Here is a 27,664-nt window from a genome sequence, read left to right on the forward strand (position 1 = left end):
CCTAAACCGTCTCCTTCGATGTCAGAGTGCTGATGATTCGGGTGATCGATGTAAATGCAACTGTCCGTGTCAAAGTACAGGACGCGTTACCCTAACAGTTCTAAAGCTTCGTACAATTTTAAGCGAGCATGAGCTGTCACGTAAGCCGCAATGATGACATTTCCAAATGCGTCGGCTTCTACAAAGTCCAGATCTTCTTCGTAATTCACTAAGATCAAATCCTCACGAACGACGTCCACGTGTTTCATGTATTTGGTTTTGTCGTGAATCATCTGAAAGTAGCGAGAAGGTTCTGTCAAATACTCCGTCTTGGGTAAACACGGTCGTTCTGCCATTTTACCCCACAAGCAATTTAACATTACTTTGGCAAACGATCGCCTGCCTTCGTTTTTCTCGATGTGGTCCAAAGTAATGCCTTCTTGTGCCCAGTATTTCTCTTTGAATGTCTTTTCGTCTTCGGGAGTGTGACACCAGGATGGATAGCCACTAGCTTCTTGTTTCAGTTTCAAAAAAGCATCCACGTAGTCGGCAAAAATGCCTTTCTGCGTGGGGTCACCCTTGTGGTATTGTTGTGTTTTGGGAAAGTGACAAATTTCGTACACTTCTAACTGTTGGTATCCCATGTCCAGAGCTTAGAACAATTCTACGCTCCCCGTCAAGACACGTTCTTCCTGGGTGTGCTGACAAGACTGGTCTAGTTGCACGTTTCGGCACAAGTACGACACAAAGGAAACATCAGTTTGTCTTGACAAATGTGAGGTAACACGGGATGGTACAAGTCGGTGCGAGGTAAAACTTTGCACTTGATCAAACCTTTATATTGTCGAATGTTTTTCAGGTCGATGTGTTCCGTCAGCAATTGCGGGTGCTCTGCAGGAAAGTGACACTATTTGCACACGTAACGATACAGCGAACACACGTTCAAATGTTTGATTTCTTCCCCTTTCTCTTCGTCGGCTTGGTACAACAAACAGGTGGCATTGGTCCTTCCTCCGTATAAACTATCCCTCGGGTTCAGGGGGTCCATGAAATGGTAACTTTCCACGATAGGTTTAAACTCGGGATCGGTTTTAAAACGGCGATCGTACTCGTGTTCCCACATTTCCACCACTTGGTATCCTTGCTGTTCTAACTTCAGCCGTCGCTGACAAGTGGCCTGGTACAAATCTTCCATGGTTCGATGTAAAAACTGATTTTTAGTGTTAAGATCAGCGTGTTCGATCCTCGAAATATTTTTTGCGCCCTCCAGGAATTTTACTGCAGTGAGGACAATAACTGAAGATAGGTTCTTGAATGCACTTCTCACACACTCGTTGAGCCACGCAGAAATTAGGAATGTGAATGCCGGTCTCTTGCATGCATTCGAAATCGAAAAAGATGAAATTGCCGTTCTTCTTGTGACCATCCTCTTTCTCTTGTTAGGGTTGGTATTTTTGTATGTAGCATTGATGTTCCAGGTCCACGATTCGGTGACAAATGTGACATTTTTTCTTTCCTCGACATACGTGTGCCTTGGCATTATTGGTACATATGCCTTGTCCACAGGTAGGGCAAAATCTCAAGAGATGACAAGCACATTTCTGATGTGAACTTTGTGTCTTCAAATGTTGTTGGTAACAGGCAGGGCTGACAAACGTGCCCAGAGAAGCAGGGCAATGCACTCGTTCTTGTCCTTCGTCTAGACAGGGTTGAGAGGCCAACCACCCTGAGCATTTCGATCCACAATGTTTGTGTTGTTCTCGATTGTGATAGCCATAGACACATTTCTCACAGTAATAACTGTATCCAAGGAATCCAGTGATACTGGTAATGGTATCGAAATGTTCATCGTGATGATAAAGGTGAATGTATTTTCCATCCTTAAAATCTTGGCCTCGAAACAACAGAGGCCCGCGCACTTCTTGAGGGTGCACTTTCAATGTGTAGCGTGGAGCTAGGACATCTTGCAATTTTTGCATTTCAGGAATGTCAGATGGTGTGTCTTTGGACAGGCCAGTTTGTTGTAACAGGAGTTGTGCTTCACTTCGTTGTTTGGCTCGGTCGGATTGTCGAATGTTCTTCCAGACTCTTTTCCATTCTACCGTGTCGCTTTTGTCGTCATAGGTTCGTCCCACCACAATAGCCCTGGCTAACCACATCTGGTCTTGAGAATTGTGAATTTGGACGAGGCTACGCTTAATGCTGCGAAGACGGTTCACCAATAACACCTTTTTGCGTTGTCCGGTCCCTTGAGGAGGAGAGACATGGGTCATGTCCAGTGTGGCCTTTCCATCGGTGATGTCAAATTGGTCTTTGGATTGTTGCACGTGTTGAATCTTGTCCATGACTTTGGAAGCGGGCAATTCTGCGGGGCTACTAAACTCGATGTAAACAAGGGATTTCAAGCCGTCGTGTTGTATGGAAAGTCTCAAGCGATCGTCTTCTTTCGGTTGACATTGTCGCTTAAGCGTGGTGAGCAAAGAATCCCACATTTCGGTGATGAATCCTTCTGCTTTCTCTAACTGTTCTTCGGACTTGAAATCTTTAAACTTCACCCTGTATTTGTAAGACATGGTTCTAAATTTTCTAGAGGAGAGCTTTTCCGTCTCTCGAATGGAAAAGTACTTTTCAGGGTTGACTAAGGGTGGTGAAGTTTGTTTAGAGGAAAAGTCTCTTGGTTTGAATTCTAGTTCACTCATGTCCTCTTCAAAATCACTGGCATGAATTTGTGCCAAGACTTCAGCGATGGTACGAGGCGATAGATTACGTTTCTGTTTCTTACTTTCTTCTTGTTTCTTCTGAAATGAATTGGATCGTTTCATCTTGACTGCAAAAAGTCGAATGACTAAAGTTTAAACACCATGGGTTACTTTATAGCCATGGCAGACCAGCGTATATAAAGGGTGTGTGTCTTGTCCTGCCACTATTCATTTCACTCTCAAACTGAGCAGAACGATGGAAGAGACTACACAGATCGAACTTTTCATCAGAGCTTTGCGAGGGGTCATCCGAAAATTCTCTTCAGACCAGTCGATGGACTCCACACGCTTTTTTCGAAATAAAGGTCAAGATACTTGCTACATCTGTCAGGAGAAAGGTCATTGGTCTTCAGAGTGTCCAGACCATCAAAAAAAACAAAACAGGGGTTAAAAGAGACAAAAGTCAAGATACCAATTATCATTGTCAAGAAAAAGGACACTGGTCTCCAGATTGCCCTAATAAACAACACGAGCAAGAAGAAAAAGAGGGGAATGATGAAGAGGAAGAAGAGAAAAAAAGAAGAGAAGGAAGTGAGAATGAAGAGGAGGAAAAAGCTGTGAAAGTGAAGACATTTAGAAAAACAGAGAGATTAAGACAGACAAAGAAGAAGCCTATGAACTTTTTAAAATGCTATGTGGTGTTGTGAATTGGTTTGTAAACTTTGTACCAGAATAAACAGTCTATAAAAAGTAAGTATCTCTTGGTTTTGATTTTTAGAATAAGAATCTACACTCATACGCACTCAATCATTCACACGTACTATAGGGGTAAAAATGGTTATTTTTTTGGTTTAATTGATGTTGGCAAATTGAAATACTATCTCTTTTTGAGAGACATGGGTGGCTGTGAAAAGGACCTTTGGGGTATTTGTTGGTTTAAACAACAAAAGTTAGGAAGCAATCAACTTCAACTGTCTTAAGCCTCTGCCACGGCCAAGGCCTACTTCTGGACTGCGTCCTGTCGATGATGATGATTTGGTAGAAATTATTAAGGGTGGTATGGTAGGTGTTGTCACAGGGTTGTATTTTTTTCTCTTTGGTCGTAATAAAGAAGTCTGATACATTTGTTTCAGACTTCTTAACTCCGCTAAAATGTCGCACAGTACCGTCATGGTTCGACTTTCACCCTCTTGTTTCTTTGCTGTTGCTTCTTCTTCTTGTTTCTTTCTTACCTCTTCTTCTTGCTGCTGTTGCTGTAGGAGAAAAGCTTATTCCGCTTCCTTTTGCTGTTGTATAAATTTCTCCAATTCTTCTTTCTGTCTTTGTTTAAAATTCTCCAAGTGCGGTAATGAAGGTGACGACGGTTCCGGAACAAATTCTTGCGAAAGAAAATTCACAAAATCCCAATTTACCTCTTCTGGAAGTAAGTCCGGGTTCCCTTGTGTAGTCTCAGTGACCGGTGCACCCCAATTCATTTTCTTCTGAGTTTCCGTCATGTTTATGCTCACTGTGTCGCATGGATTGACTGCGCACAAACGCTAGTGTCTCTATATAGAGAATGTGACGTCACGGACTGCTTTCTTCCGATTGGACAAAGGGTGACTGAACTTTGTAACGCGTGGTTACTGAACTCAATTCGTTTCAATGCTCCCTCTCCCTATAAATAACCGTCGTTTGCTACATATCTTCACCTGTTCTCGTCACCAACGTGTGGACCGACGTGGAATCCTCTACTCTTGTGTCTTCCATGATGTTTAGAACGGACATACCCATGTACGTCCGATCTACCTGGACTATTGTTAGAATGACAGAAACCTGTGCGTAGAAAAGAAGAATCTACGTGGAGAGGCAAGGATGTATGTTTAAAAAGGCTTCTCATTTATGGCCCTAAAGTAAGACTAGTTTGAGGACAAGAAGAAGACCAATACGATGCCCTGTATGTTAACAGCATGTTATGTTAACATAAACCCAAATGCCCTGACTTTGATTGCCTATTTTTTAAAAACAAATATCTATTGTCTATTGTCTGTTGTGTGCGTGTGTGTGTGTGTGTTTGTTCTATCCCTCTCCCCTGTTCATTTTTCCCATGACGCTATACAGATCCATCATGTTCAATTTCCCCCATGTTCAATTCCCCTTGACCCTCAACAGACCCATTCCCCATGTTAAATTCCCATAGACCCTATATTCCATATCCTGTGCTCCCCATGTTAAATTTACATAGACCCTATATTCCATATCCTGTGCTCCCATGTTAAATTTACATAGACCCTATATCACCCCAGGGTGGTTTGTAATGGTAAGACCTCTAGACCCTATATCGCCCCACATAACTACTAGCACTGTAATTCCAAAGAACAATTAAAACATAAATCATCTCAAATTATAACTGAGCACAACCAAAAGACTGATTTTATTAGACAGATGTTATTTGATCACTCCGGTGGCCTAGTGGTCAGTGCGTCCACCTCGGATGTGGGAGGTCGTTGGTTCGATCCCAGGCCGAGTCATACCAAAGACTTACAAAAAAATGGTACTAACAGCTGCCTCGCTTGGTCCTCAGCATTAAGAGGTTAGTGTTGGGACTGGTCGGCCGGTGTCAGGATAATGTGACTGGGTGGGACATCATGCTACATGTCTGCGGCATGATGCCCCAGTGCTAGACACCACTATAAACTGGCACATTGCAGACATCGTAGCGATATGACTGAAAAATTGTTAAAGCTACGTTAAAAATCCAAATCACATCACAACACATATAAGTGTTTGACCTCTAGTCAAATAAACATTGTACTATTTAACATTTTATCTATATACGAAAAATGAAATATATAAATGTGGAATGCAATTAAGCATTACAACTATAATTTGGATATTCCAAATAGTTTTTTTTCTTCCGGAATGTCAAATTTTACAAAATATATCATCAAATTCAAACTTTAGAATAATAACAATAAAATAATGAAGACTTTGTACAGCGCCTAAACGTTAGAAGCTCTAAGCGCTTTACAACAATAGACAACACCTATAAAACACAAAAAACAACATATATAATGATATGATTAAAGAATCCCACGATGAAATTAGAGAACATAAACATGCTAAGAATATTTCAGGTAAGGAAATATTATTATCACCCTAACTACAACTTCCCGATCTATTCACCTAAGCTAAATTACGATGATCGTCGAAATGTAAGCCATTCACAAATAAATTAAACATCCTCACAAAGAAGAGAAATGTACATTTTATCATCTAAGATAATGACACAAAACACGTGCGAGTTTACTTTCCGAAAGATTCAGACATCTAATGTGATTTGATACTATCAGCGACTCGAAGTTTAATTTACATTTTGCAGGTGTATCAGATGAGGAAAAGAATACACGGTAGGTGTCTGCTGTTGATGAACGCCAAATTTCCGAAGAAACTGATACACGACTCTGGCCAAGTGGCAGATACGTACTATAATAAACGAATAGGAACTTATCCGGAATGGCAACATATGAGTCAGCTTTTCCAGCAACTTGGATTTATCGTTGTCAGCAGAGTCAATAAAACAGCGATGGTAAAAAAAACGATTTAAATTAATATATCTTACTCTTTTACATGGAAACTCCTTAATCAATGATTTTATCCTTATCTTTCAAAATTTCATTTTTCGTTTTCCTTGACGTCCAGTTGTCATCTATAGATTAATAACCGATCGTACAATATGCTAGAAATTAGAATCTATCCATATTTGTCTATATAACTGTTCATCTGTCTGTATATCAGTATTTTTATGCATGGGTGCACTAATTCAGACATGCTGGCGGACTCATCTGATCTGTGTCCAACACTTAAGGCTTTGATATTTATTATATGTTTATATCAAATATTTATTAGGAAATGAATGAGTATCTGGAAATGGAACGACACCATTCCTACCATGAAGTGGCAGAATGTTTTGTGTGTGTTATATCTACTTATGGAACTCAACGACACGTCTTTGGAACAGATGGGGGAAAGATGACATATAGGTCTATTCTGCAAAAGTTTGATGACTTTCATTGCCCTGCATTGAAAGGAAAGCCAAAGCTGTTTTTCATTCTTTCAAGTTCTGGGGGTAAGCTGAATGATTAACTTTAATAATAATAATAATAATAATACACTGTTAAAGGACAAAATATTTGTTATAAGTAATTACTGTTTGAACTATACACATCAAACTGTCTTAATATGTTCGAATGAAACCTTTCTATAATTGCAAACAAACCTAGGTGAATTTAATCGTTCAGCTACATCCATTATTTCACCTGACTTGGTTAAGAAAATCTACCCTAATATTTTATGGACAGCTACAATATGCACATTTTACCGTACTACAGCCTTATAATGTTTTAAGGAAGATATAATGAATGTTGTAATCCTATCTTGGCAAAGTATACAGTACATATATATGCTGGACAAAAAGTAAAGTGGTATTCCATTTTTAAAGTGCAATATCTCAGCAAGGATCAAAGCGCAAATGTCACTGAGGATGAAGCACAGAGATATCTTGGGTTTGTTCCCTGGATCGAATTGCCACCCGACATGTTTCTACTCCTGCCAAACATACCAGGTATTACTTACATGAAGTTTCTGAATGTCATTAACCTGTAAGCATAGCTAAAACTAACGAAACCAAAGCAAGCGATTTTCTATCGGGATTCTATAGGTAAAAGAGTTCATTTTATGGATCTTCCTTGAAGTTTTTAAACACCAATAATAGAAATAAGAACGCAAGTTCATCTTTGTAATTAACACTCGTTTATAAATCGTTACAAACTTTTATGGTATTGTTTTGTAACATTCCTGATTTGTTAGGCATCAGATAAATAGGAAAGTACCTTAATTTGAATTATGTGTTTTCCCCTTTAATCTATATGTTATTTGCATTTGATCCAGTTAGTATGAGCCGATTAATACTTCAAAGAAACATAATTTCTATTCTGATGGTCACTAATTAAGTTGTAACTGTCACAGGATGAAGCCGGGTTGGGACTGGATTAGGGAAGACACCAAAAGCAACTGCGTTTACAAGATGTTTATTTATAAACGCAATTTAAATATAACAAATCTGACACCATTATAATCAAAAGATAAGGAAAATTATAAAGTTCCCAACATGGAACTATCAACAATTAACTCAACGAAGAAAACAAAACTTCACATTAATTTAACAAATGGAATTTCAAAACAAACGTGAATTCCTATCACTGATCAACAAAATAAAAGTGACCTACACCTCAGTATAAAAAGTCTTTAAGGTATCGTTAAAATAACGATTTACAAAAGAATGTAATTAAATATCGTTCAAATAACGATTCAGAAAAGAATGTAATCATGTATCGTTCAAATAACGATTTAGAAAAGAATGTAATCATGGATCGTTCAAATAACGATTTAGAAAAGCAGTGTAAATTACTAACCTATCGTTCATAAAACGATATTGAAAAGCAGTGCAAATTACGAACCTATCGATCGTACCCAGATATTGAAATAGTAATGAATGAAATGATGAAACCTATCAATCGTTCACACAACGGCATTGCAGTAGGAATGTGCAACATTATAAACCCATCTATCTTTCATACAACGGCATTGCAATAGGAATTAACAAACCTATCGATTGTTCATATAAAAATATTTTCATATAACGATATGAATGAATAAAACTATTCGCCTATCGATCGTTCGCATAACGATATAGCAATACCTGTAATTACTCTCCTATCGATCGTTCACATAACGATATAGCAACACGTGCAATTACTCGCCTATCGATCGTTCACATAACGATATAGCAATACGTGTAATTACTCTCCTATCGATCGTTCACATAAAGATATAGCAATACGTGCAATTACTCGCCTATCGATCGTTCACATAACGATATAACAGTATGTGTAATTATGAACGTATCGATCTTTCATATAACAATTTAATAGGGATGAATGACATGAACCTATCTATCGTTCATATAACGATAGTAATGAATGGATTGATGAACCTATCGATCGTTCATATAACGACATAACAATAGGAATGAATGATATGAACCTATCGATCGTTCATATAACGACATAACAATAGGAATGAATGACATAAATGCAATTGTGGGAATAACATGGAACACTACAACTATCTTGGCGCCCATTTGACGACCAAGATGTAACTCCGGTTCCACGCGCTCTAGTAATGGTCAGAGAAGCACCCACGCATGGTCCGCTCCTCTCGGTCTGCTGAAGGATCCCTTACCTCACAGACCCGTTGGTCGCTAAGACCTGGTCCCTCGCACAGAAGAAAACCAGTCACCTCTTCCGATCCAACGTCACCAAACACAGCGCATACGTCACAGTAACCCTCACAGAGTTCTGTGACTCCACATCAAACGATGTACACGGCATGGCATTTAGGCAGCTCTACAGCTGGAGATTTGCTCCTGTAAAGGGGTGAGCGTCCTGACAAGACTTGGCGTAATGTGACAAGACTTTGCTCTATAAGTACACTAGCTGTGACAGATGCGCAGCTAGGTACTTAGTTTTCCCGCTGCAAGCCATGTGTTCGTGCAGCATGGTCTGAGTTTCGCTCAGGATTTTGAAATAACTAAGCCAAAAAAATTATACCACCCTCAGGTGACGCTGTACGCGGCAACGAAACCACAGTACATTTTTGACATCATATACATATTGATATAACTCCTACCCAATTCCGTGACAGTAACACCAGCGGATAATGCGAAAGAAAATGTTATCTGGCTTGTTTTTTGTTTTTTTATTATTTTTCTGTTTGTCTAGAGAACCAACAGTTTCCATTGGATAGCTTCAAGATGACATTTATTTAAAAAAGTCAACAGTTATTGTTCTTATCGTTTACATATATCATTTAATATTTTTACATCAAATTGAAGATGGAAAAAATTGTGGTCTGTTGTAATTAACATGTCTTTATGACTGAGGATAAAAATGATAAAGTCTAAGATTGTCATCGTAAAGTATTTCGATCTTTATGCAAGCTTCACTAAGAAATACATTTTATCGACGTGATATCATTATTAAAATGAAAGCGCACACGCAAGTATATAAAAGTTCATAAAAGTTTTATTATCTTACAGATTAAAAAAAAAGCAAGCTCGGTTTATAATGTTTAAATTAATTAAACCGCTTAATAATAATCAACAGGTTTTCATTGCAATTTGATACTGTATATATTTGTACTACATGAATCTTATTCCGAAGGGATGATCGGATGTACTGTTTCCACGAATCTATCTCACTAAGCAAAAACACACATTTATCAAGAAATCCAAGACTATGAAATATTTATTTTGTTCCCCGATCTTGATATTATTGGAGTTCGAATGTACGTAATGACAGAATTGGACGGAGATTTATATATATATATATATATATATATATATATATATATATATGGAGCAAAGTTTAAGCTTGATTAAAACTTCTGCAGCATTAACTTTTGGAGTGCTTCTTTTTCGATGATTCGAATGTTGTTCCATCTCTGAAGTGATATAATATACAACGTTGGAGTCCTAGCATTTTGTCCACGTAAAAAAATAGATCGGGGCCACATCCATCTATTCGCCCATCTTGCCATTGCATCTTATGATACTTTTAGAGTGTTATCATCTCCTCTTACAGACTGAAACGCACAATCTTGAAAATTTGTCTAATTATTACGGATATGACGGATGGTTTAGGCAGTAGGTTTATTTATGAAAACCTTTAAAACATTATTTGAATTTTGCCGTTTTCCAGCTACATCCCAATATAATATACTGTTCCTATAGTTTTCAGTACATTGCATTGAAACATTCAAGAATAATGGAAATGTATATGATGTATTATAAAAGAATTAAATGCCTTTTATTTTCCACAAGAAAAATATAATACACTGAACATTTATTTTCGTCCGTCCTTCCACCGATAATTAAACCTTCGGTTTTCGCTGTGTTACCTTGAAACCTTGTTCGGTTGTGGCACTGACAATAAAAACGTGCATGTATCATTATTCGTATGCTATATAAATTATTAAAAGATACGTTTCTAACTTGTTCACATTTAAAGTGTCAATCACATCCTAGCATCCTAGTATAAGTAGTTGGCCCTGCTTTGAACAATTTTTGCGGATATAACGAAGATGAGGTTTACGCATTTCGAAAATTATCATGATATCAACTTTCAAAAATAGGTCTTGAAACTTAGGCTTCATAATCTAAATCCATTCTTCTTTACACCTCACTTTGTTCTTTACTCGGATCACTCGAACATCCAGCTCGCATTGTCATTTCAAGCCGTTATGTAAATGGCTGATTTGATCCATTTAACCTTTATATACACACATCTATACATAGTCATACATGTAGCGTGGTCTTTGGGTGTAGGCACCTATGTCCCATGAAAACATTCTTCAATCAATTTTTATCAACTTGATCTTATCGTCTTTATATATTTATGCATATATGCTTATAGCTGTGTTTCTGCCACAGTTCTTATTTTGAATGTACACAACTTGCAAAATAAAATAAAATGGGAGGTGGGAGGTACCCATGTGTTATAGACCCATAATTTCTAGTTACCTTAGAGTTAATTTGGCATTTCTGTTCCATTTGATTATCTCTCAGGTTTCAGGATATGGAATTTTCGATATGGAGGTTTACTTGGCGAGACAGTTGTTTACATCTTTGAGAGATGGGCCCATACACATCACATACAGACTTTGATTAATGCGGTATTGTCTTTCTCTTCCTCTATTCTTGAGTAATCTTCTTCTCAAACGATATGCGCTAAAGAGAATTGTGCAAGAAAACAAATATGTTTTCTGGAACTTTTCTGAAATAATTATATAATTTATGACAAAATTAGAAAAGTAGATTCCCTTTTACATGATGATGTGCATCCCACATGAAATAAAAATGGGAACAAACATGTCACTGTACAAAGTTTGAAAGCCACTTGCAATTTGTGAGGAAATCAGATCGTTTTATACACTCATAATAATATAGTAGATTCGTTGATGGTTATAATCAAGCTAATTTCTGGAACAGGATTCTAAGAAGATTAAGTATTTGTTTACTTTCCTGGAAATATTATATTCGTACTCTGAAATCAGCGTATTGATAACATATATGTTTCATTTACAAGGTTGCAAGACTTGCAAGAAAATACGAGGATGGAGCATGGTTCCACTTTGGAAGACGCCCCTTCCAAATTCCGACATATTTTTCGACGATGAAAAGAAAACTTTATTTCTTTCCAGGGCAATATGAAACCAAGACCATCGGTATTTACCTTTATACTATTGTTTTAATACAGCAGTAATACTAAAAGGACAAAATATGCACTTTTTATCCTATGCTTGCTATTATTGATTGTAATTACAAATTGTTTCTTTCTGGATGTAGAAGCATTTAGAAATTTAAAGAAATCTGAACCTCTAGACAACACACTGTCCAATTAATAGACAGCAATTTACAACTTCTCATTAAATGAGTCTGGACTTGTCTCATAATACGGAATATATATAGCTAATATACCTGCACAAATCCGGAATTTCGTAGTAATTAAAAATACAGTCATCGATGCTTAATCTCTTACAAAAATCTTGATAATGCACGACTGAAATAATTCTATGGAAATATGCGAAGATTTATGTCACCTGGAATAGTGATCTGTTTAATTATTTTAGAGCTACACGCATCTATTCCGGAGGAGATTAGACACATGCCTCCAGATGCTGTCGATTTATATTTAAAAATTCTGGAGACAGGAGTTGAGAGAAGAAACAATATCCGCTTAATGATGGTTGGTTTGTATGCCACTGGAAAGACAAGTCTGGCTAGGCGACTGATGGGGCAAGGCATTGAAGACGTGGAGAGCACTGATGGAATCGAAATCCACAAAGGAAGATGCACAATATCGCTAGAGGATGGGGTATGGTCAACAACGATGAGCTCTGGTAAGTTTGTACGGCATTCTTTCTATTCTAGTAACGACATCATTGAAATATTAGAAAGCAAACTTTAAAAACTTTTCTGTTGAAGATAATTCATATCACAAAATTGACAATTGAATATAATATAATTATCTTTGCTTGCCGAAGGATGGTGGTGTTCTTTATATTAATGTATGCGTAAGAGAACACGGCCTTATTTCATTAATTTGGATCAACTGTTCGCCTATCATGCTTTCGTTCTGTATTCATCGAAAACGAGTGTACACCAAGTTTCACAGTAAGAACCCACTAAAAGTGACCTGTTTGAAACGAAAAGAGATCCTATTGCTCTTGACATCATATGAAGTTAAATATTTGGTCTCATCATTATGTGGGATAGTCAATGATAACAATCCGTTTTAAAATGGGCTTCTTGATTCTACTTTGCAAGAAACTTTAACTTGTAGATATCACTGAAGCTAGTGGATGGTTATTTTTGCCATATGCGTTAGTATGGTGAGATTCAATGCAACATTTTAAGTGTCGCGTTACGGTTTTTGAAATCTAAAACAGTGGTTATATACCGAGTTTACAGAGACATGTTAAAAACCTGGTTGTGTGGGACTGTAAAAAGTTATCTTTGCGTTATGTTGGAAGCTTTGTAGAATCATGCCCTTGTATTTGAAGTAAGTTAATAAGATTTTGACCAAGTACAGTAACAGGAAAATATACTGGACCAAATCATGCAATGCATCCACACTGGGAGACACATAAAGGGTACATAATAATGATCTTTCCTTTAATACCTCGCTGAGATCGACGTGTGTTGTATGTGCCACATGACATTCTATTTAACAGTTACCTCTTTGACCTGCAATTACATGAAGTCAAATGAGTATTTAATAGTTATTTCAATTGGATTAAGTATTTAAAATTTGTCAGTTAGCCGTGATTTGTCATTTAATTTTTATTTGCATTCTTTTACGTGAAGAACATTATTTTACTGGTAAATGTCGTGCATTGTTAACTACAATAAAGAACATGCCATAGTTCAGATGAATCGATTGTGATGATGTGGAATCGTTGATTTGTTGAATACGTTGTAACAAATGACTTAATGTTTATTTTATATATGGATTGAGAAATGCTGTACACAATGAAAATTTCAAAATTCACAATCTGTCAAAGATACCAAGACGAATGTTATAACAATATTCTTTCTAAGAATAGCACAGAGGGCTGATTATTCACTCCTATTTTAAATACCAATTGCCCTTCTGTATTAACTCTTTTACATATTTTGGCACATTGCTCTCGTCTTAAGTGAGTTCACTAATGTTGTGTTATAATGGACAAATACTTGAATCATTTAGTGTTCATAAACATGTTGAAAACATATTCGTGTCTTTGAAATAGAGACAGAAATAGATCCGTCATCAAGGTTAGCCGCATTAGTGAGAGAGAACCCTAAAGATGGTCATTCATCTGAGAGAGGAGCACCTGAGGGCCAAAGCAACACATTGAATGAAGAAGTGGTTCCACCCAGTGCCTCATTACCAGAAAGAAACCTGCTTGATAAAATATTTCAATATTTGGACATATACAGATTTCAATTTGCTGTTGCAACTGTACTAATCGCATGTCTGGTAATGTCGATCTTTATGCATCAGAGTACGGGTTGGTGGATTATACTTTTCCTCGGAGTGGCACTGGTTGTTGTACGTACTCGATAATTTTGTTCAATATTCTGGAACTTATATACACCACTCCCTCGATAACTCGCGAGCCCACTTTAAACCAGAAAATACCCCAAAAATTGATCCCTATTTGTTGAACTTGAAGAAAATCGCGATCAAAATTGGTAACGGAAACTTTGATATATGGCTCGTTTTATCGTCGAAAACGGTAGATAGGACCAGAAAATTTTAATCAACACTAGAAAATATCAAATTTAAAAATAGAACATACATTTTTGTTACATTTTCTTTCCAAACGACATTCCTAGTACGCCGCAATTAATGATATGTAAGGAAATTTCGATTAATGAAAATGTCACTTTCGCCAATTGGAGGCAGTACTTTAATAAATAGAAATTAAATTTAAAAAATTTGTCAATTGAAATTTGTGTTCTAGTTCTATAATTTAATTCCTTTTAAGTGTAATCGTCATAATTGCAATGTGACCTCTTGAAATTAAACGTGAAATGCGTCAATCTACCGTAACAGCTATGTCTGCGAGCGTTTCTCTGAGAACCTAGTTATGTGCCGACCGTGTTTTGATAAGTGACTTCCTGAATTATTTGTTGTATTGCTGCACTGAATTAAAAGCTGGACTCCTTTGTATTATCACGCTAATTATGTCTTTTGAATCAAATAAAGGAGGCGGAATTATATTAAAAAAAAGTTTAAAGGAACGAAAATCCAACAATTTTAAAATCTAGCGGCCACGGTGTTATATCAAGAGTAGTATATGGGGACACTTTACGTACAATGGGAATTAGCATTAAAAACACCCTTGGGACACTTTACGTACAATGGAAATTTAACATGGAGAAAAATCGTGGGACACTTTACGTACAAGGGGAATTAACATGGGAATAAATCGTGGGATACTATACGTACAAGGGGAATTTAACATGGGAATAAATCGTGGGATACTATACGTACAAGGGGAATTTAACATGGGATTTTTTTTAAAAAAAAGTTTTTTTTAAAATTTAAATTTAAATTTAAATTTAAAAAGGGGTAGGCAATTCAAAGACTATCTCTTTTCGAGAAATATGGGGGCCCTGAAAAGGGCCTTTGGGTTTTATGTTAATGTATTCATTAACATAAATGGCACCGCATTGGTCTTCTTCTTGTCCTTAGGCTGCGTCTTACTGTTGGTCCGTACATCAGCACTCTTTTCAGGCATCCTTGTCTTTCGACGTAGATCCTACGTATCCACAGGCTGGTGTTTGTCCTGTGGACAACGGTCCACTTGGATCGGACATACATGAGCAAGTCTGTCCGAAACATCATGGAAGACACAAGGGTGGATGACTCAACTGTAGTCCACATCTTGAAGCGACGAGAACAGGTGAATCAATGCATTGAACGGCGCTTATTTATAGGTACAGAAAGGATTGAAACGGATTGAGTTCATTCACCAATCCAAACACGCGTTACAGAATTCAGTCAGCTCTCATCCAATCCGAAGAGAGCAGTCTGTGACGTCACGTAGTCAATATAGATTCGCTAGCGCTTGTGTGCATTCAGTCTATGCGACAGTGATTCAACATGACGGAAACTCAGAAAACGATCCATTGGGGTGCACCAACAGGGGAGACTGCCCAAGGGAACTCGGACTTACTTTCAGAAGAGGTGAATTGGGATTTTGTGGATTTTCTCTCCTCGCAAGAATTTGTTCCTGAACCTTCGTTACCTTCTTCATTACCGCAAGTGGAGAATTTTAGACAGAGACAGAAAGAAGAATTGGAGAAATTTATACAACGACAAAAGGAAGCGGAACAGGCTTTTCTCCTACAGCAACAGCAACAAGAAGAAGAGGTAAGAAAAAAACAACAGCAAGAAGAAGTAGCAGCAAAGAAACAAGAGGGTGAAAATCAAACGGTCACGGTACTGTTGGACATTTTAGCGGAGTTAAGAAGTCTGAAACAAATGTATCAGACTTCTTTATCACGACCGAAGAGAATACGACCTTCCCGAGCTAAACACGTCAACCCTGTGACTAAGCCTACCGTACCACCCTTAGTGATTTCAACCCAATCATTATCATCATCATCAACATTACGCAGTCCAGAAGTAGGCCTTGGTCGTGGCAAAGGCTTAAGGCAGTTAAAATTGATTGCTTAAACTCACCCCTACACCATGAAGAAAAAGGCCCTTTTCAGGGCCACCCACATTTCTCGAAAAGAAATACAATTTCAATTTGCCAATAACTCAAAAAAACTCACCCATGTTACCCTTATAGTACGTGTCTGTGTATGAGTGCGTGAGTGTAGCTTCTTATTTTAAAATCAAAACTCAAAGACTCTTACCTTATATCATTCATTTATTCTTTTCTCCATTTTTTACAATCCAATTCACAATTCACAACACATCACTTTAATAAAAAGTTCATTGATTTCTTCTTTTCTCCTTGTTTAGTCTCTCTGTTTTTTGAATTTCTTCACCGTCACACTCTTTTCCTCTTCTTCCTCCTCGCTTTCTTCCCTTCTTCTTTTTTTCTCCTGTTTCTTTTTCTTCACCTGTCTTCTTTCTTCCTCAGAAGAATCCCTCTCTTCCTCTGAAGAATCCCTCTCTTCTTCTGAAGAATTCCTCTTTTCTTCTGACTCCTCTTGTTTCTTTTTTGGGCAATCTGGAGACCAATGTCCTTTTTCTTTACAATAATAACAGGTATCTTGACTTTTGTCTTTTTTATCCCCTGTTTTTTTTCTTTTTTGACGGTCTGGACACTCTGAAGACCAATGCCCTTTCTTCTGACAGATATAGCAAGTATCTTGACTTTTATCTCTAAAGGAAGGAGAGTAGTCCGTAGGCTGGTCTGAAGAGAATTTTCTAATGACCCCTCGCAAAGCTCTGACGAAACGTTCCATCTGGTCAGTCTCTTCCATCGTTGTGTTCGGCTTGAGAGTGAAATGAATAGTGAAAGGACAAAACACACACTTTTATATACGCTGGTCTGCTATGACTATAAAGTAGTTTATGGTGTTTGAACTTGAGTCATTTGACTTTTTGCTTTCAAGATGAAACGATCCCATTCATTCGAGAAGAAAGAAGAAGAAAGTAAGAGGCAGAAACGTGATCTATCGCCTCGTACCAGGGCTGAAATCTTGGCACAAATTCATGCCAGTGATTTTGAAGAGGACATGAGTGAACCAGAATCCGAACCCTCTAAAACAAGTTCACCACCCTTAGTCAACCCTGAAAAGTACTTTTCCATTCGAGAGACGGAAAAGCGCTCCTCTAGAAAATTTAGAACCACGGCTTACAAATACACGGTGAAGTTTAAAGATTTCAAGGCTGAAGTGCCGTTAGAGAAAGCAGAAGTGTTCATCACTGAGGTGTGGGATTCTTTGCTCACTGCACTCAAGCGACAATGTCAACCCAAAGAAGACGATCGTTTGAGACTTTCCATACAACACGACGGTTTGAAATCCCCTGTTTGGATCGAGTTTAGCACCCCTGCAGAATTGACTGCTTCCAAAGTCATGGACAAGATTCAACACGTACAACAATCTAATGATCAGTTTGACATCACCGATGGTAAAGCCACACTGGACATGACCCACGTCTCTCCTCCTCAAGGGACAGGACGCAAAAAGATGTTATTGGTGGACGACCTTCGCAACACCAAAAAGAGTCTCGTCCGAATTAACAACTCTCATGACCAGATGTGTTTAGCCCGTGCCATCGTGGTGGGACGAACCTATGCCGACAAGAACGACACGGTAGAATGGAAAAGAACCTGGAACACTATTCAACGTTCCCATCGAGCCAAGCAACGAAACGAAGCAGAACTTCTGTTGCAACAAGCTGGCCTGTCCAAAGACACACCCTGTGGCATTCCTGAGATGCAAAAATTGCAAGATGCCCTAGCTCCACGCTACACCTTGAAAGTGCACCCTCAAGAAGTGCGCGGACCTCTGTTGTTTCGAGGCCAAGACTTTAAGGACGGAAAATACATTCATGTCTATTATCACGATGAACATTTCGATACCATTACCAGTATCACCGGATTCCTGAAATACGGTTATTACTGTGAGAAATGTGACCATGGTTATAACAATCGAGAGCAACACAAGCATTGTGGATCGAAATGCACAGGATGTTTGGCCTCTTCACCCTGTCTGAGCGAAGAACCAGTGCCTTGTTCCACTTGTCTGCGCACGTTTGTCAGCCCTACCTGTTACCAACAACATCTGAAAACGCAAGGTTCACAGAAGAAATGCGCTTGTCAACTGCTGAGATTGTGCTCTACGTGTGGACAAGGCATACGTACCAATAGTGTCAAGGCACACGTATGTTCAGGAAAGAAAAAATGTCACATTTGTCACCACATCGTGGACTTGGAACACCAATGTTACGTGCAAAAATACCAACCCCCACCAGAGAAAGAGGACGGTCACAAGAAGAAAGGCAATTTCATCTTTTTCGATTTCGAATGCATGCAAGAAACCGGCATTCACATTCCTAATTTCTGCGTGGCTCATCGAGCGTGCGAGAAGTGCATTCAAGAACCTATCTTCAGTCATTGCCCTCACTGCAGCAAGATACCCGGAGGGCGTGAAAAAATCTTTCGGGGACCCAACACGTTAGCCGATTTTGCCCAATGGGTCTTAGACCCCATCGACAAGACATGGAGCCAAGAGGACATCGAACGTTACGGAGATTGTCATCGTCATGCCACGGTGATGGCTCACAATTTCTCCGGATACGATGGACAGTTTCTTTTGAGGTACTATACGGAACATGGCACCGAACGTCCTAAAGTCACTTTGAACGGAGCCAAAATCATTTTCATGCAAGTGGGACAAGTACAGTTTAAAGATTCGATGAGCTATTTGGCCATGCCTTTGAGTCGAATGCCTAAAACGTTTGGAATGACAGAAATGGCTAAAGGGTACTTTCCACACTTTTTCAATACGGAAGCCAATCAACACGTCGTTCTACCCCATTTACCTGAGGCTCACTATTACGACCCCGACAACATGCGTACCGAACAACGAGAAGCTTTCTACGCTTGGTACCAGATTCACGCCTCCGACCCTTTCGACTTTCAGGAAGAAATGCTAAAGTATTGTCGTTCCGACGTGGACATTTTACGACGTTGCTGTGGAAAATTTCGAGAACTGTTCATGGAACACGGAGGGGTCGATCCTTTGAAAGAAGCTTGCACCATTGCCAAAGCGTGTTCCTTAGTGTATCGACAACGATTCATGCCTGAAAACACCGTGGCTGTCATCAGCCCTCAAACTACCCACTTTGTCAAACGTCAATACTCGGTCAAAGCCCTACGTTGGTTACATTACTTGTGCGACAAGGAAGACAAGTGGATTCAGCATGCCCGCAACGGAGGGGGCGAAAAGACCATCGGAACGTATTCGGTCGATGGCTGGGACTTAGAAAACCCCAAGATCGTGTACGAGTTTAACGGTTGCTTATTTCACGGATGTCCCGTCTGCTACCCTGACCGTGACACTAAAAATCAGTTTTTGCAACGAACCATGGAAGACTTGTACCAGGACACTTGTCAGCGACGCCTAAAGTTGGAACAGGAAGGATACCAAGTGGTGGAAATGTGGGAACACGAGTACGATCACCGTATGAAAACCGATCCCGAGTTTAAACGCCTCGTGGAAAGTTACCAGTTCATGGACCCGCTGAACCCGAGGGATAGTTTGTACGGAGGAAGGACCAATGCCACCTGTTTGCTGTACCAAGCCGACGAAAAGAAAGGAGAAGAAATCAAATACTTGGACGTGTGTTCGCTGTATCCCTACGTGTGCAAATATTGTCGCTTTCCTGTAGGGCACCCGCAATTGCTGACGGAACACATCGACCTGAAAAACATTCGACAATACGAAGGCTTGATCAAGTGCAAAGTTTTGCCTCCCACGAACCTATACCATCCCGTCTTACCTCACCATTGTCAAGGCAAACTGATGTTTCCCTTGTGCCGTACTTGTGCCGAAACGTGCAACCAAGATCAGCCTTGTCAGCACACCCAGGAAGAACGGGCCTTGACGGGAACCTGGGTCAGCGTAGAATTGTTCAAAGCTATGGACATGGGATACCAACTGTTAGAAGTGTACGAAATTTGCCACTTTCCCAAGACAGAACAATACCACAAGGGTGACCCTACTCAGAAAGGCATTTTCGCCGACTACGTGGATGCCTTTTTGAAACTGAAGCAAGAAGCCAGCGGCTATCCTTCCTGGTGTCACACTCCCGAAGACCAAATACAATTCAAAGAGAAATACCGGGAACAAGAAGGCATCACTTTAGACCACATCGAGAAAAACGAAGGCAGGCGATCGTTTGCCAAAGTGATGTTAAATTGCTTGTGGGGTAAAATGGCACAACGACCGTGTTTACCCAAGACGGAATATTTGACAGAACCTTCCCGCTACTTCCAGATGATTCACGACAAAACCAAATACATGAAACACGTGGACGTCGTTCGAGAGAATTTGATCTTGGTCAATTACGAAGAAGATCTGGACTTTGTACAAGACGACCCTTTTGGAAATGTCATCATTGCGGCTTACGTGACAGCCCATGCCCGCTTAAAATTGTACGAAGCTTTAGAACTGTTAGAAGAACGCGTCCTGTACTTTGACACGGACAGTTGCATTTACATCCATCACCCGATTCAACATCACCCTAACATCGAAGGAGACCGTTTAGGAGCCTGGACAGACGAGCATCCCGACGACAAGATTCTAAGTTTCGTCAGTGGCGGTCCCAAAAATTACGGCTACGAATACCGGGACAAACAAGGAGAAATGCACACGACGTGCAAAGTGAAAGGACTGACTCTGAATTATCGTACCAGTCGAGTGGTCAACTTTGGGGTATTGAAAGAAGCCTTGCAATCGGGAGAGGATGGAAACTTTAAAGTGACCACCTACCAGCCGAACAAGATTGTACGTTTACCCACTCACCACATCGTCAGTCGACCCCTGGAAAAAGTCTATCAAATCGTGTACCAGAAGCGAGTTCGACTTCCCAATCATTTCACCTTACCGTATGGACACGTTGGTATAAAACATTGGTTGTAAGAGGATAGCCACCCACCAGAAAGATGACTTCGCCACAGCAAGAATCGAGTGAGAAACCCGATGAGAACTCCAAGTTCAAACCCTACCATTTTCCAGTCTTCTTACCTGACTATTGTGATTGTGCCCGTCGATTGGACACGTTTCAGAAATGGCCTACGGATAGGGAAGGATTACCTTCTTCGCATGTTTTAGCTAGAACAGGATTTGTCTACTTGGGACCTGAGTCAGGATTGGGATACGAGGTACAGTGTTTCGCTTGCGGACTGAAGTTACGAATGGATCTATGTATCTATAAAGATTCAGCTATTCTGGAGCATACTCGATGGTCTCCGAATTGCCCTTACCTTTCTATGGCCTTTCCACCCATCACACTACGGTACAATGTTGACGGTACCTTAGAGACGGTACCTTCCAGAACAGGACATAAAAAACGTAAAAAAGGAAAGATGTACAAGTTGGAGACTGCATTGAGACTAGTATAAAAAGGGGGCTATGGTCAAGATCGATAGTTCATTGTGACTACCAAGACCGAGCGAACAAGATGAATACTTTGAAAAAGACATCGTTTCAGTTTGGGGATTTTAAAAAAGTTGTATCTTCCTCTAGTGTGACTAATACTGGATGGATAAGACCCATGCATTGCGACGGAAAATGTCCGGAAGGAAACTGCGATTGTCCATGTGGTTACCATTGTAATTGCGTAACGGAGTTTGCAGACGAGTGCGATTGTGAGCCTTGCGATGGGACCGATGCTGTACGTTGTGACCTGAGCGATGCCGTAAAGCATCATGGGAACTTTGTTCTCACTGCCCCTGTCATGGAAAGTGATGCTGTGCGTGTCAAACCTGAGGGATGCGAAAGCGATGCCGCTCGTCCTCTTAGACATTTTACCGGGTTTAAAGGGGAATGTTCACCTTCACGTCTACCCCCCTACGGATGTCATCCAGCCCTGAGCAAACTCCTGTTCCTGTCACCCAACCCTCATCGAAACGAACCTGTGAAAAACGAATATTCGTTCCCTGTGCGTTTGTCGGAATACTGCGACTTTGAAAATCGTCTTCAATCGTTCAAAGGAAAATGGCCAAAGTATCTGGGAGGACCGACCCCCGAAGAATTAGCCAGAGCCGGATTTTTCTACTTGGGCGAAGGAGATAAAGTCAAGTGCTTCAGTTGCGGTGTGTCACTTCACCACTGGGAACCGCAAGATTCGGCCTACGTAGAACATGCTCGATGGTCACCGAATTGTCATTACTTACCTTTAGTGGGACCGAGACATTGAAGTAACTTCTTACCATAATCATCTGTTCATGGATACTTTACAAGAGAACATTCGTGCTTTGCCTGTGGAGTTGAGAGAACGCATTTATCGAGAACTGGTCAAAATACAAGTGAAACGTAAAGAACAATTGCATCCGATACGTCACCGGTGTTTGAACCACTGGCACCTGAAGGCTATACAAGGACTGATTCAATTGAAAGTGTTCCATCGGACAGACATTGATCAACGATCCTCTAGTTTTAAAAAGGATTGGTTTGGTATGGACGATTGTAGTTACATCATTGTAAACGTACTGCATCGAATTCCAGAGGAAGAGTTAACGAATTACCAACATCTTAAACACAATGTCAACTTGGTGAAAGAGGAAACTTCTGAACGAATTGTAATGTGTAGATTAGTGACTCAACGATTTAAATTCGACACTGAAGTGAAACCATGTTTGTGCAAAGAGTACATTTCTTGTGTCAGACCAAAGAGGATTTAGTATGACCTATTTATGGATACTTTACAAGAGAACATTCGTGCTTTGCCTGTGGAGTTGAGAGAACGCATTTACCGAGAGCTGGTCAAAATACAAGTGAAACGTAAAGAACAATTGCATCCGATACGTCACCAGATCTTTAACCACTGGTACCTGAATGGTATAAGAGAACTGATTCGTCAGAAATTGTTTCAGTGGTCAGACCTTGTTCAACACTTTGAGTTAGTGAATGATCGAAATGTTCATTATTTTGGTTACTTCGAGATTCACCTACAGCAATACATTGAGGAAGACAAGTTAAAGGATTATCAACATATTTTACGTGGAATCTACTTAGAGGAAGAGGAAACTTCTAAACGAACTCTGAAGTTTCGGTTACAGTATGCAAGATTTAGATTCCCTACTGGAGAACGAAGATCTCTGGCTAGAAAGTACGTGTATTGTTTCCGAAACAAAGAGACTATAAAAACAGGCTGCCATGCCACGACTTATGTCACATGTCATCCAACAGATTCCGTGGAAGGAACTCAATGACCATATTCAAACCGTGGATCATTACCATCAATTATTACAAGAACTATATCCATTCAATTTTGGACGAAAAGTGGTGTGTGTCTTAGTGACTTGTTTTCTGGGATTTCGTTTACCAGCCGATTCTTTGTGGACTCTTTACGATCAGTACTTACCACCTCCATGGCCTTAAATGGTCACGAAAAACTCCTTTTGTTCAAAGCCTTGCGTTTTCATCTGGATACTTCTCGACCTCAACAGGAAAAAAAGATTCGTCAACTTTTAGCGACCCAAGACGTGTATGACGATGTGTGTGTAGCTTGTGACTTACACCCTCATTGGACAGATGTTCGTGATTGGAAAAAGGGGGGTTTTGAGGCTTGGACCCAAGAAGTGGCCCAGTATGCACAAGAGTTGTTCAAGGAAAAAAGTTACTTTTCAACCTGTGTTAGTGACGGTGCCAGAAGAACCCGTCACCGAGAACAACCACTCGCTTCAGGACAGGACTGTCATGGACATTCCTGAAAGGTCATTCCGGGAGGACACTTGTGTGACAATACCTCATGTAGAGACTGTAAGAACATTACACACTGTCCCTAGGACATCTTGGTTACCCAAAACATGTTGTACAGACACTTGTTTATATTTCACTTTGATCGCTTTGCTGTGTTTTATATTCCTGTACATCACTATTTGGGTTGTATGTATTTTTGTCTTTCGTGTTCATATTTGAAAAAAAACCATTCAATAAACGTGTTCTGAAAAAAGTATATAAACTCTTGTCTTGTTTGTTTTTTCGTGTCACAAGTGACATTTCTCATACCATGGCTACCTCTGCTGTCTCTGCTCCCTCTTCCTCTACTGTCAAAGTCATCGACGAACACTTAGATCGTGCCAGTTGGGAGGCTTTGTATCTTCGCCATCCCTTTAACATGCTCATTGCTGGACCTAGCGGTTCGGGCAAAACCGAATTCGTCAAACGTTTGATTGAACATAAACATCATTTGATCGATCGGCCCCCTCAACGGATCGTGTGGTGTTACAAAGAGTGGCAATCGGCGTACAGCCTCTTGCGAGAAAGTCAAGGCGATTCCATCGTGTTTGTGGAAGGCATTCCTAAAGAAGACGATGGCATCGTCTCTGACTCCCGTCTAACCCATTTGGTCATTTTCGACGACATGTTAGGAGAAGACGAAGAAGAAATTAAATTGTGGTTCACGCGCAAAGGGCATCACCGTAATGCCAGTGTCGTTTACATCACCCAAAATTTGTTTCAACAAAGTAAAGCCCATCGCACCATCAGTCTCAATGCGCATTACGTGGTCTTGTTTAAAAGCCCTCGAGATAAATCGCAAGTGCAAGTTTTAGCCAAACAGTTAGGAACGCCTTGGCTGACTCAGGCGTACGACGATGCCACTCAAACGCCACACGCCTATTTACTCGTCGATTTGAAACCTACGACCCCCGAGGATTTGCGATTTCGTACCCACTTGTTTCACCACTGGTGCCAAGACGGAGGGCCTGTCCTGTACACGTCTCCGTCCTCGACTTCATTTCACTCCCCATGAAAAAAATCTATAAAAACCTCAGACCCTTTTTCGTCTGTCTCACACAGTGTGAACATGACGTCCCTTCAGTCTCATCTTCCCGTCAAATTGATTCGTGCCTTGTATGGCATCAGTCGAGAAAAAGATCCACAAACACGAGCCCGTGTCTTAGAAGCTAGTCTCAAAGAAGTCTTACGATGGTTCACGGTGACGGCACGTCAATTACTCCAAGGAATCATTCAGATTCCTCATCAAACCAAACGCTTTTTCGATCGAAACAAAGTCGCTTTGGTCCAACTGGCCGATCCCCGCATCGACACTCAAACCAAAAAACAAATCATTTTGAAACCTGGAGGGAGCGGTACTCTAGGAGGGGTCATCATTCGCTCACTCTTAAGATGGGATCCTAATGCCCCCAAAGTTATCCCCAAGACAAAAGTCCAACGAAGCCCCAAGAAGAAAAAGAAAAAGACCAGGTCCCCAAGAAGAATAACTTCTCCAGTGGCAGGACCCTCCTCTTACCAGACACCACCCCGGAAAAAGAAAAGAAGCCCCCAGAAAAAGAAACAGAGAAAAAGTCCCCAGAAAAAGAAAAGTCCACAGAAGAAAACTAGTCGCAAGAGAGGCACTTCGGCCAGGACGCAACCTTACACTCGCAAACCACGACCTGCCACAACGTCTCCGGCAGCCTCACGTTTGTCCACTTCTCCGTTGATGTCACCAGGAACTGAAGAGTACTTGGAGACGTTGATTACACCAAGAACTTCTCCGTTGATGACCCCCAAAAGAACTTCCCCAGTGGCAGGACCTTCCCATTTAGCGGCAGTGGCTGCTGCTCACAAAGTACCTTCTCCCAAAATCAAAGTTCAAGAAAGATCGGGCATGTTACAAAGTTTACTGGATTTGTCCAAGCAAGAACTGGCTCGATTTAGTCCGTTACGTACCCCTGCACGACGTGTCATGCCTGTCCTCAAACTGATAAAACGTAAAGACAATCAGTGGCGACGCGTTCCAGTATAAAAAAGGCCTGTGACCGAGTAGGGTATCAGTGTTTTTAGGTGCTCCTAAAGACTCAAAGATGTCACCCTCCAGAAAACCCCAAGGAAAGAAAAGGAAAGGACTGCCACCACGTTTAGCCAAACATGGGGACCTGTTATCTGTCCTGTCCAAAGCTTCTCCACCCCTACGAAAAAAACTCATTCAAACGGCCTCCAAAGAGGTCATCGATACCGTGTGCGAATGTTGTTTGAACGTTTTGAAAGGCACGATCCCTTTGTCCAAACACCAGAAACAATGCTTAGGCAAACATCGTCACGTTCTTCGGAAAATGGTTCAAAAGAAAATTCCCATTCGTCAAAAAAAGAAGATGTTGGTCCAACGTGGAGGCATTTTACCTCTCTTGTTAGGCCCCATACTGAAAGGAGTCTTGGGAACCATGTTGGGAGGACTGATGGGAGCAAGATAAAAAGGCCTTCGGAAGTCCCAAGATCTCAGAATTCACCCCTGACAACCCCATGGAAGGACGAAAACTAGCTTTAGTGCCTTACAAACGATGGATGGAATACCATCGGTGGCAAGAACAACGCACCCCGCATTTACCTCCCAATCCCAATTTGAGCGAAATGTCCCAGTTACAACACGAATTGCAATCCTTGCTGGATCGCCAAGATTTGTCCGAAACAGAAAAATCGCAAAAGTACGGTCAACTCTTGCAACGACTGCAACTCTTTCACCAGAAAGCTTTAGACGAAACAGCTTTACCCACTCTGAAAGATTTTAAGACCTTGATGAAAAGTCCAGCACCATCACCAGTACCAGTACCAGTACCACCAGTACCCGTGACCAAGACAGAAAAAGGGAAAGAAGAAGAAGAAGAAGGGTTTCAAACTCCACCAGAAAAAGTACGCAAGTTAACAACACCACCTACCTCCAGAATTGGATGGATTAAAAAGATGATGGCGACCCCTTCTTCCTCACAAGAGAAAAAGAAAATGAAGACAGAAGTGAAGACAGAAGTGAAACAAGAACCGATATCCCCCGCTCAGACATCCTCCTCCTCTTCGACACCTATTGCTGGCCGCACACGCAAAGCCTTGCAATCCAAGAAAATACCCCAAGAGAAAAAGAGTACCCTCTTCCAAGAGTGGGTGCCTTATTAAGACACCAATCCACACAAAAAAAAAAATGGAAAAAGTCTTAGCTAGCATTTACTACGATCCCTCCCATCCTGCAGGTTACGCAGGAGTTCAAAAATTGTATCGTGCTGCCAAAACGCGACTGAAAAGTCTCCGTTTACCTCAAGTGCAACGATGGTTACAAGAACAAGCTACCTACACTTTACACAAACCCATTCGACGCAAGTTTGCCAGAAGTCGCACCCGAGTGGAAGGCATCGATCATCAATGGCAA

General features: G+C 40.4%; 1 protein-coding gene across 1 annotated transcript in view; it reads left to right on the plus strand.

Annotated features, from left to right (window-relative positions):
• LOC149779659 (uncharacterized) overlaps positions 1–27,664 on the plus strand; it is a 93,507-nt gene that overhangs the window by 19,196 nt on the left and 46,647 nt on the right. Inside the window, exons 4-10 of the mRNA XM_089940479.1 lie at positions 6,040–6,246; positions 6,567–6,786; positions 7,159–7,281; positions 11,344–11,450; positions 11,864–12,002; positions 12,408–12,677; positions 14,070–14,371. Of these exons, the coding sequence (XP_089796605.1) occupies positions 6,040–6,246; positions 6,567–6,786; positions 7,159–7,281; positions 11,344–11,450; positions 11,864–12,002; positions 12,408–12,677; positions 14,070–14,371 (1,368 nt within the window). The remainder of the gene's footprint in view (positions 1–6,039; positions 6,247–6,566; positions 6,787–7,158; positions 7,282–11,343; positions 11,451–11,863; positions 12,003–12,407; positions 12,678–14,069; positions 14,372–27,664) is intronic.

This window comes from Sinohyriopsis cumingii, chromosome 17, assembly GCF_028554795.1.
Source record: "Sinohyriopsis cumingii isolate HCF-2022 chromosome 17, ASM2855479v2, whole genome shotgun sequence".
NCBI classification, from domain to species: Eukaryota; Metazoa; Mollusca; class Bivalvia; order Unionida; family Unionidae; genus Sinohyriopsis; species Sinohyriopsis cumingii.